General features: G+C 38.7%; 1 protein-coding gene across 1 annotated transcript in view; it reads right to left on the minus strand.

The window, feature by feature from the left end:
• The window catches only part of TNS3 (tensin 3), a 131,717-nt gene that overhangs the window by 98,230 nt on the left and 20,548 nt on the right, over positions 1–12,939 (minus strand). Inside the window, exons 8-11 of the mRNA XM_031062176.1 lie at positions 8,804–8,887; positions 5,117–5,229; positions 3,493–3,553; positions 3,265–3,340 (exon numbers count right to left, since the gene is read on the minus strand). Coding sequence (XP_030918036.1) covers positions 3,265–3,340; positions 3,493–3,553; positions 5,117–5,229; positions 8,804–8,887 — 334 coding nt within the window. The remainder of the gene's footprint in view (positions 1–3,264; positions 3,341–3,492; positions 3,554–5,116; positions 5,230–8,803; positions 8,888–12,939) is intronic.

Consider the following 12,939-nt stretch of genomic DNA (forward strand, 5'->3'; position numbering starts at 1 on the left):
AAATCCTAAGAGAGGATTTTTCATAAAAGAAATGTCTGTGACAGTTACCTATTGTTTCTCAACCCTCAGAAGTCCCAGAGCAGAAGGGTCCTCTGAGAGACCAGGCAAGGTGTTCAGCTGTCCAATTTCCTCTGTCTCTACAGCAGCTGTGGAGACACCAAAAGCCCAATGATGCCCTTTTGGGTCCTCAAAATACCCTCTCCTAAGGTAATCTATGCCAATGATGCACAGGGTTTCTGGATCAGTCACAGCTGGGTGTTTTTCCATTCATTCCCAGTCAGGCTCACTACAGCTTCCATTACAGTCACCTGTCACCCCGGAAACAGCAAAAGATTCTGCCCCTACATATCTCAACAGCATCAGGGTACATTGTATGCAAGTGTCTACTAAAACGTCACACTCATGTGGGTCTGATGTTCCAGGCCATGGGATCCATGAAGTCAAATAAATCAGACTGTCCCTTTCCCACACCTGGCTGAAGGTAGGGCCCCTCCTGTAACAGTACTTCTTACTTATTTCTTGTAAGCATAGAGATCCCTTCAAGACCATTGGAAGTAGCATCAGCCCTCCTATTCTCTCTGAGGTCTTACTCACTGGAAACTGGAGCAGGACTTATCCTTGAATTATTTCCTGCAGTAGTTGTGGTTCCTCTCAATTCACACACCAGTGCTGCTAGGACAGAGGTGGGTTTTCCATCCCACCTCCATATATCCTCTCCATGGCTATGCATGTAAAACCACAGGTTACTTTGTAGTGTGTACCCTCTCTCTTGAGCAGGACAACACTTGTTGCTAATAGCAGAGACTGGTCTGTACTGGCAGGGCATGGTACATTTCTTTAAACTGCTGATAGTCCTTTCTGAACTGCAGGAGGTCCTGGGACAGTCTTTCCATGGACAAGATGCAGGCCCATAGGGAGGAAGGTCTTTGTTCACTTTCTTTCCATGATATCATTGTCAATGAGTTCATATACAGCAATGGTGCACTTCCTAGGAACTTCCACCACATGTGGTGTTTGTGTACACCAGACTTCATATGGATTTATAGGGAATTGCTCATTATTTGAATCCTTATAAAGTACCTCCAGCACAGCTAATTCTCTCAAGTATTGGATACCTTTCTCCATGGTGTTCCACTTGTCTCACTGCACTAATAGATCACCCTTATTAAGATACAAGACACTCCCTATACTTGACAGCAGTCACCTCCTGAGGTTGAGACGCTGTCCGCTTGCCAATCCCAATGTACACATTCCAGGATACAAATCCCAGTTGCTTGGCTTCAGTACCATCTGGTTTCATATTGTGGGCTACAAAATATCCCAGTATTAGACCAGCCACATCATCAGGGGCTACCCAGCTGGTGGCTGAAATCTTTACTCATACCTCATGGCTCACCCAGGGACAGAGATCAGGTGATTGCCCTGCTTCTTCCTCTTGTGGAGTGCCCTACTGCTTCTTCATCCCTCATTATGCCAATTGATTCAGTCTTGGATTTCTTCTTCTGTATAGGAGCAACTGCTACCAGCACATGTTGTTCCCCTGGTTCAGCTGCAGTTTGAGTGGCCACAGTGCCTGTTGATAGGCTTTCCTCCCTTCCCACTGATGGTGCTGTCTGATAATGAGAAATGTCCGATAAACAGATGCCAGAGCCCAGCACATTGCACAACTTCATTCCTCTCTGGAACTGCCACAGCATTTCTTCTTTTGCATATTTTATCACTTCAACAGAGTCTTGTAGTTGTGCAGGGGTGAACTTACAAGCCATTGGAGCAGAATAGTCCTTCAGAAGCTGGCCCATTTTTTCCTACCTTCCATGTCACTCATGATGACCCACCCTCAGGGCAGATCTGTGAAAGACCCTCCCAAAAATCTCCTGTAACTAACATGGTGTGGGACTGAGGAGAGCTGGCAGACCTAGCCACAAGAACAAGCTTTCCTAAATATCCAAGGGGAATTCAAAATTTTCAAAAACTGTTGTAAGAGGTCTAAAAGAGAAAAAGGAAGTGAAAAGCTGGGGAAAATAATTCTCCCCTGTTCCTCCCACAAACTGGTTATGATTATTAATGGCTCCCAAAGGTAGTGCTGGAGGTAAGGGCAAGAGAGCAGTACTCAATACACATCCAAATGACCCTCATTGTCCTTGATGTTACCACATCATAAGCTTGTATCACATAGTACACCAACAAACAATCCTGATCCCTCTCCCTGATCTGAAAAATATCATGAGGTATGGAAATATATTAAGTTAGGTACCACACTACATGGACAAATTAAGCAACATTGTGGCCAGTGGCTCTGGACCTAATGCAACAAAATGCTTAGATGAAATTTGTTTCAAACCCACTCTGGGCAGACCTGTTGCTATCCTAACCTTTCGTGCCTCACATTGGGTGCCAAATAAGACTATCGTGGTTCAGAAATGGTGTTTTCTAATTAGTCTTCCCACTGAAACACTCCAAACCACACACACTGCTCAAGCACTACCCCTCCCCCTCTCCCCCGCAGCAGGCTGGAGATTTGGATGCACAAACAGTAACAGCAACAATACAAATGACAGAGAGTACAAGTAAACAAAACCTAGATAATTCGCACATGATTGCTCACAGACCTCTCCCATTCTTCCTCTCCCCTACCTCCCAGAAACCCCAGCAAAACCTGAGCACCCCCTCCATCACGCTACCTGACCAGGAAGGAAGCCCTCCCCCTGTCCCTGAAAAATAACATGAGGTCATACAAAATAACCTTTGGGTCCAAACCATGCCCTGTCTGGCTACCACAAAATTTAACCCCATGCTGGCCAGACCTCAGACATTATCTATCCCTTATTTGGTATAGCACTTTTTTGAGTGCAGAACAATTTAGACTTACTTAGGCATTTTCTTTATAGCAGATAGTTTTACAGTTGTGCACACTGCCTGCCAAATTAGAGGGCAAGATATTTTAATGCCAAATTACAAATACTCCCCACAGTTATTTTTATAAAGAAATGAGCAATACAGGCCTTACTGGACTTGGTGATGCTATAAAATGAGAACACTGAGAGCAATTGTTTTGAAAACAATTTGCTCCTAAAAACGTTTTTGTTTGAGTTTTACAAGACTTTTTATTCCCATGAAAGCCAGAAATTATGACTAAATTAACCTAAATTATTCTGTAGTATTTCCAGGCATTTAATTAAATAATTTTTTTACAGCACAAAACAGGTCAGAAACTGTAAACTAAATGTCATGTGAATAGATTTTCATTCCATACAATTAACTCACCATAATATCTCCTTTCAAAAGCTGGGCAGGGTCTATAGCAATGCAGATTCGACTTTGATTTTCTGGCTGTATGCTACTTGACAGAAGAAAAAAAACCCATGGTTTAAAGACACAAAACCACAAAACAAACAAGAAACCCACAAACAAAACTAAAAAAGGCTATGTAATTCTGCAATCATGGAAATTAAAACCTAAATCCAAACATAGTGGAAAATGCTTACAACTTACTATATTCCAGATGTATAAACTGGTTGCATAGCCTGGTATAACTTCAGAAAAGGCCAACAAGCTGAAAAGAATACAACATAAAAGGGTGTTTTGTAACATTCAGATATAGGAAAACCATTACAACTAGGAAGTTTCATGTACAACCAGACTGAGCAAAATGGCACATAAGTGGAAATGCTGGACTGTCAAAATACCCTTCAAAGCAAAATTGGCTAAAAGGTATTTTATTCTGTTTTATTTTAGACTAGTTCTGAATTCAATAGGGAGGGACTTTAAAGGATTCTAGTAAGGAAGGAAATAAATTCTGCAAGAAAACGAAATTAATAAAGGAAGAATGATAATAGCCAAAAGAAAGCAAACCCCCAATATAAAATAAAAACATTTTCCAAATAAACTGATTATTTGATCTTCAGATTTTTTTCAGAATTAATAAGGCCCTTAAATTTCTACCTAGAACAAACAATACCCCAACTTTATTAAAGCAGTTATTCTAGAAATAAAAAAAGATTAAACAACAATGAAAATATAATCATTGCAAATTCATGCTGATTATATTACAAAAGACCAGTGCTATTTTACCTTTGGATAATAAAAATGCAGAAACAAATCATAAATCATTAAGACCTCTAAGTTCATCAAGTGCAACCATTAAAGTTGTATTCCTTCACTGTGCGCTAGCACATTAGCTCATTCTATCATTTTAATTTTAAATCCACTTAGGATAGCAAGCCACGTTAGTAGCAGTGGTGAGGCCACACTTCAACTACTGTGCTGAGTTCTGGGCCACTCACTTCAAGAAAGACACTGAAATGCAGTAGTGTGCCCAGAAAAGGTCAAGAGAGCTGGTGAAGAGTCTCCACACATGTCATATGAGGAGAGGCTGAGGGAGACCTTATCACTCCATATAACTGCCTGAAGGGAGATAGTAGCAAGGTGGGAGTCAGACTTTTCTCCTGGGCAACTATGATACAGTAAGAGGACATAGCCTCAAGCTGCACAGAGAAAGCACCTTTTGGACAGCAGGAAGAATTTTCTCACTGAAAGGGTTTTTAAACTTTGCAACAGAATGCCCAGGGAAGTGGTGGAATCACCATCCCTGCAGGTGTTCAAGAAACAACTGGACATGGCACTTAGTGCCATGATCTCGTTGACAAAGCGAGATGGGTCAAAGGTTGGACTCTATGATCTTGGAGGTCCTTTTCCAAACGAAATGATTCTGTGTAATTCTGTAAAGACCACCCCATCTGAACAGCTTAGCACAAAATCCAATCTCAAAACAGAAAAGAGATTATATTTATAATAATTTCCCAAAACAAAGAGGAAATTACTATGAAACCTGACCCGGCTCCCAGATCCTTTGCAGTAACAGAGACCACAACTGTTCAGAGATAGGCAGAGATGAATAGCATCAACTATTCATTTAACAAAGAACAAGAAATTTATTTCACCTGCTCCAATTTTTACTCTTAGAATGCTTCTCTTCTGGCTACTTTATTGGGAATATTTGGATGGATATCAAGAAGATATTAATTCTAATTTGAGATTCATGCAGCCTTTCTAGAAAGTTCCAAAATTAAACAAGACTTTGACCCTACATCTGAATAGGAAAAATTAGGTAATTTACCTCCCCCAGCATCTAAGTTGGGGATGCCATGAAGGATAACATAGTGCAGGAAAAGAGGGGTTGCATTCATTTTCACAGATCCAGATAGAAGGCCACTTAAGAACTGCACGTATCTGAAAACAAAAAGTTTATCTGAATTATATAAAACCACTAATACTAGGGAAATACATTACTTACATATTGGTATTTCCAGATTATGGGTAATCAATAGTATTGTGACAATGCACATAAATCCAAAATAATAATCTTCACAAAACAGCATGAAAAGACATTTTAATTTACCACTGTATTAAATCCATGGCTGTTACATTGCTATTGTTGATATCTTTATTTTAGTTATTTACATTACTACTATAAGTAAGAAATTAAGTAGAAGAGACAGTAAAGTCAATTGTTTTGGTACACATTGCTAATTACAACTGTAGTCTTAAATGTCTTTCACAGCAGCATGATATGGTTCCCATCCAATTTAGAGTGAAGTCATCTTCATTAAAACAAGAGCAAGAAGTGCCCTCATTAGAAATCTTAAGAGCAATGCAGTCAAATAACATCTTCATAATGAGAAGTGATCTCATTCAGCACAAAACAAGAGGAAAACTACCACAGCAATGTGAAAATTATTCTATTTCTGTGATTTAATATGTGGTTTGGTCACAAGCTATTGAGCAAATACATGCAAGTAAACATCAATGCAGTGTCTTTAATTTTTCCACCAGCTTGGAGTCCTTTTTTTTTCCATGCCTATTAGACAATCTTCATTTAACTTTATTCTCAGGAATGTATAGAGAAAAATCACCTTTTTTCACCTTTATGCACAGATCTCATTAGCTGAACTCCTGGCAAAACCACAACTAAGGATATCCTGCTGAGTTACAACAGCTCTACTACCCCAGAATGGGGGTTTTGGGTAATTTAAAATAGATTTCATTTTACAGAGAGCTTGCAAAGCTCAATTTATTTTAAATGTTAAGAAAATGCAGCTTTTTTTGGTGTTGTTTTCTCCTTCAGTCTTTCTGAAAGGATTTGGTAAATCAAAAGCACAAATTTTACAAATTGACACACCTAACGTGACAAAAAATATTGTGTTAAAATGTGTGACGGTTGTCACAAGGGTTCTTGGGTGAAGGAAGAGACGAGATCTTTGACTCCATTATCAGAAGGCTTGATTTATTATTTTATGATATATACATATACTATAACTATACTAAAAAGAAAAAGAAAGCAAGGTTTCCAGAAGCTGCTGCTAAGAATAGAAAAGAAAGAATGATAACAAGGCAACTCTCTCCGACTCTATCTGAGAGAGTTCCCTCCCCGGACTGGCCATCAACCATAAACATCCAAGCTGGGCCAATCCAGACGGACCTGTTGCATTCCACAGCAGCAGATAACCTACTGTTTACATCTTGTTGCTGAACTTCTCAGCTTCAGCAGGCAAAATCCTAAAAGAAGATTTTTTACAAAAGATGTCTCCGACAAAAATTTTTTGTCAGTGACCTCTCATGACTTTAATAAATTATTTATTATTACCAATGTGACCATTTTCTCTTTACCAGCTTTTAATTATTACAAAAATTAGACTGAAATCTTTGAAAACCTTTCTTAAGGCAGTGCACTTAAGGGGCCTAGAGACAGTCGGCTTATTTTTGAGAAGAGCGCTCAAACATTTATCCTGAAGTTCTGTGAGAAATTTTTTTCATATGAAGGGTCTCTATCTGCATTTCTCATTCAGAGAAATCTTCAACTGCTTATCTGAGAATGGATTCAAAATAGATCTGGTCTATAGCTACTCTTCTTGCCATTGTTACAGTACCCAACTAGCAGTAGGAAAAAGCTAAGTGACTTAGTGGCTACAATTTATTTTTATCTGGACAAGATTTAGTAGAGAAAACGGTTTCAAAATGTGAAAAATGGGTGTATTTTCATATTTTACAATTTTGAGAACCACTTAAATTACACCCATTTATACATCAACTGGGTTTTAACAAGGATATCACTAATTAATTATGCAGCAATGGTTTCAGAGTAAAAGCATATTAAAAGGCCACTGACTGATCAGAATGGGAACAAAGGTGTATAAAATTATCCACAAATATTAAGAGAGTTGGTTTTCTTTTCTCTACAATAAGATTAGTGGCCACTGCCAGGCCAGGCAAAGGTAGGAGAGATGAGATTTGGGATAACAGTTCTGACAAACAGTTTGGAAAAGTACCTCTGCTCTCATTAGAAATTACTCTCCTAAGTATGTGTATATGAATGGAAGATGGCAAGGGCAGCTCAAGTTCAGTACTGGTGAGCAAAGATGTTAACTCCATCAGTCAAGAAGCAAAGGCTCTCTGAGGCCCTCCCCCCATCAGTTACCCCCAGAAGAATTAAGCAAGTGTCCTTGAAGGGGATGTAGGAAAGACAGATGCAACCATTTATATCTAATGTCTAGCTTTAGGGCTCACGTACAGTTCACTTAAGTTAGTAGCTACTGAAACTTCCCATCAATATGGTTGGAAAACAGCCCTGATACACAACTTAGAGGCTGTTGTGGAGGTTCCTAGCTCTCACTGAAATATGCCTGCTGTCTAGGGCTTCTGAATGGGAAGATTAACAATATCTCTTTTGCTGCTATGGTTCACACTTCTCTGTCTGGTAGGCAACATTCTCAAATCCTTATTATTGAAATGTGATACACATATACACATATATGCAAGTACAAAACGGAAACAAAAAAAAAGGCCAGTCAACTTCTACTAATGAAAAGTTTCTTTCAAGTCTAATGGAATGTTGTGTTACTATTGTTCAAGTTAAAAGGAGCTGTGCATGTCACCTAATGGGTTAAAAAAGTAACTGGTAAGTTTTTATTTAGAGATGAACAGAACCAAACACCTTACATTAGTTGTTACTATTGGTTTTTCTGTTTTAATTACTAGCAAATTCTTATACTTTAAACAACTTCTAAACTACCTACTGCATGCACATGGATTAAGACAAAAAAAAAAAACCAAACCAGTAATTACCAAATCAAACCCAGGTGATATTTTACATTTCTAAAAGAGATTCACTTATATCACAATAATTTGTCTGATGGGTATCAGTCTCTTTTGGTACTGAATTCTTCAATTACCTGTCATAGTACATAGTGAACCCCAGAACTATTCACTTTCCAAAGTGCTTATTACTTTGAATCCTAATTCAACCTTTGTCATACAGACACACTGAAAAGATAACACATCCAGATAAACATAATGAATATTGCATGCTTTGACAAACATCAACTAGCATGGACATGGGGCAAGTGCATAATCTGCAGATCCTCTAAACAAGTAGTAAAAAGATCTTAATTGCACACTAATCAGCATACTTCATATACTCATTATTATACCACAGAAAAATTCGTTTATTATTATCTTGGAAAAATCAAGATTGTGACATCTCTTTGTTAATAAACAATGCAGTGAGAACCCATTTAGATAACAGTTTGGTAAAAAAGGTCTTGTCTGTCTGGGAACACATGCAGGAACTGAAGGAGAGATCTCATCAATCAAGGAATATTAATATAAGATAAAGTGCTAAAAATTCAGGAAGCACTGGAGGATCTGGTGGAAATAGTCTCCACATAGCTGGAAAGGGACTAAGGGATGGATGCAGAAGATAATTTTGACATTTCCTATTGATAGAAATTAGAAACAAATTGAATACCTTCTTTGGGACGGCTGCATTAAAGCTGAAACTTTATCATCAAAGAATTTCTTCATAGCAAATCTGTCTAGAGCCTGATCAGCACTGTCAAGAAAGAGACACATGTTATTCTGCTTCAGTGTTATCTCAAAAATTCAGCAGGCTACTGCTTGAAATATGCAAAAATATTTGGAAGAAAAAAATGAGGGAAGTTAAGAAAAATAAAAAAAACAAGCACCTAACTAGCAACTCTAATAATTTGGATATTGCGGACAATGATGTTTATTCCACTGACACCTTCTCATTCAACACCTTAAGATAGTTTCCTTCCTGAGCAAAGCACCTACATCCTTATTCAATAAACTGAATTGCATACTTCCAACAAGAATACATTGAAATCAGAATGCAAAAAATTTTGGCAGAACCAAACAGCTCAGGCTCCCAAAGAAGGATACTTGCCATAATTTTTTGAATGTGCCACTGGGAGTTCTCTCTATAAAATACAAATTCATTTTCTTTTTCAGAAAGAACTGTAGTACCAGGATAGAGGTTAATTTAAGCAGTCAGTAATTCATTCAGCCTTTGTTTCCTGTACCATGAGCCATCAAGAAGAGACTGTCTTTGAAAAAGAACTATTTTACATCAGAAAACCATAAACTCTTCAAACACACAATCAAGAAGCAACATATTCCAAAAAATACATTTTCTTCTATTTTTTATCCAGAATGGCTCTTATGTGGGTCTTCTTTGGGTGAAGGAAGGCAAGAGGTTACAGAAAAAAGGAAAAAGAAGCGCCAAAAATCAGTAAGAATGTTTTTTATCACATATGCCAAGTAACATGCTATGGTGATTTTTTTATATCTATTCCAGATAAAAACAATGTGTCTCATAACAGATATAGTTCACAGTTTTAATTTGCATCAGAACATAAAAGATCTGGAAGTTCCAAAATATAAGAATGCACCTGTCCTAGGGTGACATTATGATGCTTGTATCCCCAGTCAGGTGTTCTGTTTATGCTGGATATTATATTCTGTGCCTTCAAGACTGGCTCTGAGAGCCAAGGCAGGGAGAAGAAGCAGCACAGAGTTTTATTATCAACCTACTCTCACTCCTCCACTGTGTTCCCTGTGCACTGACAGAGCACAACAGAGCGCTCCTTTGCTTTTCAGTTGGCTTAGCTAGCTAAGGCAGTTTTCCCTGGACTGCTTTTTTTCTTTCCCTTTTCTTGGAACTGTTCCAACCTGCTCTAGACTGGGGACCTGGGGAGCACCGAGAGCTTGCACTTTGTGGCCTATGGGAGCCTGATCTGGGCAGTGGCCTTTCCCAGTGCCGCAGGGATTGATAAAAGAGTGACCACTCACAGGAGAGACTTTCTGAATTTGTCATCTCTTCAGAGCAGTGAATGAGTTTTGTCATCTGGTATTGTTCATTTTTTGCGCTGCGGAGTGCTTTGCCTGTTAAATAAACAGGTTTTTTTTCCACTTCTCACCAAGAAAATTCTTCCCGAACTGGTTGGGAGGAGGGGCCATGTAGGTTTGCTTTCTGGGGGGCCCCCTTTTGGAGGTTCTCTCTCAAATCTGCCCTAAACCAAGACATTACCAGTATCTCAACTTTTAAATTCCACAACTAGCTCAACCTAAATGAGTTCAGAGGAAAAAAAACCTGCAAAGTACATATATGCATATCAGGATAAAAATGAAATTTATGCCTTTTCCAAAAATTAATCAGAAGATGCCAATTGTCTTGACTGGGTGCTGGATCAGGCTACGAAGTCAAGCCTTTTCTTCATGGGTGCTAAAAATCACATAGTGTGTACTTATGATATTCTTGACCCAAATCCTCTTTCTCACCCAATCCATCATATATCTTCATTCATCTTCACCCACACTACCATCCAGAATTTAGGCAGCCTCTTCGTAACTGACCAAAAACTGCTAGCACTTTGCTTGTTAAAATAGAGTTTGCCAAAAATTGCAAAGAGCTCTGTTTGACCTCATTAAATTGATGACACATTATTCCTTCCTAAATAAGAAAATTTGATATTACAACATATAACTAAAGGGAGGTGGCATCAATAAAGATTTTTCATAGAATCATACAATCGTTTAGCTTGGAAACAACCTTAAAGATCATCTTGTTCCAACTCTCTTGCCACAGGCAGAACACCTTTCACCAGACTAGACTACTCAAAACCCCATCCAACCTGGCCTTGAGCACTTCCAGAAATATGGCATCCACAACTTTTCTGGACAACCTGTTCCAGTGTCTCACCACGCTAACATTAGAGAATTTATATTTAATATCTAATCTAAATCTACTCTCCTTCAGTCTATAGCCATCCCCCACTTGTCCTATCACTGCCTTACTTTGAAAAAGTCCCACTTCAGCCATCTTGTAGGCCTCCTTCAGGTACTGGAGGACCACCAGAGAGTCTCCTTGGAGCCTACTCTTCTTTCAGACTGAACAATTCCAACCCTAATTCTTAGTGTGTCTTTACAGCAAAGGTGCTACGCATAAATTCACAGGATTTCATTCAGCCTAGATTTCTTTGGCATGTTGTTGTGCTTCAGGAACGGAATTCCCTAATTTAGTGCTCCTACTGATGCTCTCCAAACCACACTGCTGCTTGTTCCCTCCCTCCTTTCCCCTTCCCTGCAGTGGGATGGAGAGGAGAATTGGAGGCACAATGGCAAAGATCACAGGTTTTGGTCTATGAATAAGAACAATTTACTGGACACAGGAATGAGATAAGAAAATGAATAGTAACAACAATACTAATGACAGAGGGTAGAAGAAAGGAAACAGTATCGCTCACTGTGGAAAACTCCCAACAACAGACAATGCTGGATGGCTCTGTCTGCCACACTTTCTCAACTCAAAGGGACCCCTTTTCCCTTGAAGGATCCCTTTCCCCCCAAGCCTGGCAATGATACGAGGTGGCCTAGAATAACCTCTGGGTACTGGCCATGCCCCCTCAAGCATACTGAAAAAAATTAACCCTGTCCTGGCCAGAACCAGGACACCTATGCATGCTGACAAGTATGAACTTTCTTTAAGGCCAACATCTTTAAGGTCTTCCAAGTAACAATTCAGACACAGTAGATGGCACCCTTAACAGCAGCATCTGCAGTAATTTCTGCTTCTGCAAGATTGCTGTGTACCATTTTCAAGAGTCTTGATAACGCTAGGGATATACAAATCCTAGCAGGGAAACCCCCAATCTCATCCTTACACAGAAAAGTTAAGCTTTGGATAGCAGCTGCCAGATATCCAGAAAGTTAAAGAGGGCTTCCAAGCTCACTCCTCTCCTGCAACTTCACTGGAGGAATCCTGAATTTGTTTGGGGTAAAAGGTGATACCTTTCATTGATGGGCTTAACAAAACACCATCTGAATGTGACTGCAATGGTGTTATTAAAATATATTTATAGCCAGGTACCACCTTTAAGGATGACATAATACTGCAGCACTGAAATCACACCATAACAACTGTACTACCTTCACTTGACAGTTTTTGCCATTCACAGTACGTCTCAACAAAATATGAAATTGTGGCAATCACTGAAGCAAGTGGTTTTTTCAGCACATATTGGTGTACACAATGCACTTAGTTTCTTGGTCCATAATTACTTATAAATTTGGTTTACCCCAATGAACACAGATTATTTTCCAGGATTCTAGTTTGCCTGACATCCATGAATAATTCACCATTAACCTCTAGTGATTCAAGACTCTGTCTATAGTAGTGGATAAAATCTATTACTGACATGCTGGTGTGAATTCAGGACCAAATTTGATTTAACCATGACATTTAGAATGTATTCTTATTTTAATATATTTATGTATGTATACAAAATGTATATACATACATTTATGTATGTGTATAAATTTTAAAAACCCCAAAGGAAAACAATGTGATTAGAATCCCAACAAAAATATCCAAAATGCATTTCATCCTTTTTGAGACCATTTATCAAATTGTATCTTTTTTTAATATAAACTGTCAATTGTCATTTCATAATTTGAGTACTCCAAAAGAAACAATTAAAAATAAGTAATCAGACACCTACTGTTTGAACTGACCGCAAACTCAAGTCTAGATTATTCCTTACACTTCATTCTGCACTTGGATCAATGTCTAGGAGTTCCCTATTC

The sequence above is a fragment of the Geospiza fortis genome, unplaced genomic scaffold (genome assembly GCF_000277835.1).
Source record: "Geospiza fortis unplaced genomic scaffold, GeoFor_1.0 scaffold108, whole genome shotgun sequence".
NCBI lineage: Eukaryota > Metazoa > Chordata > Aves > Passeriformes > Thraupidae > Geospiza > Geospiza fortis.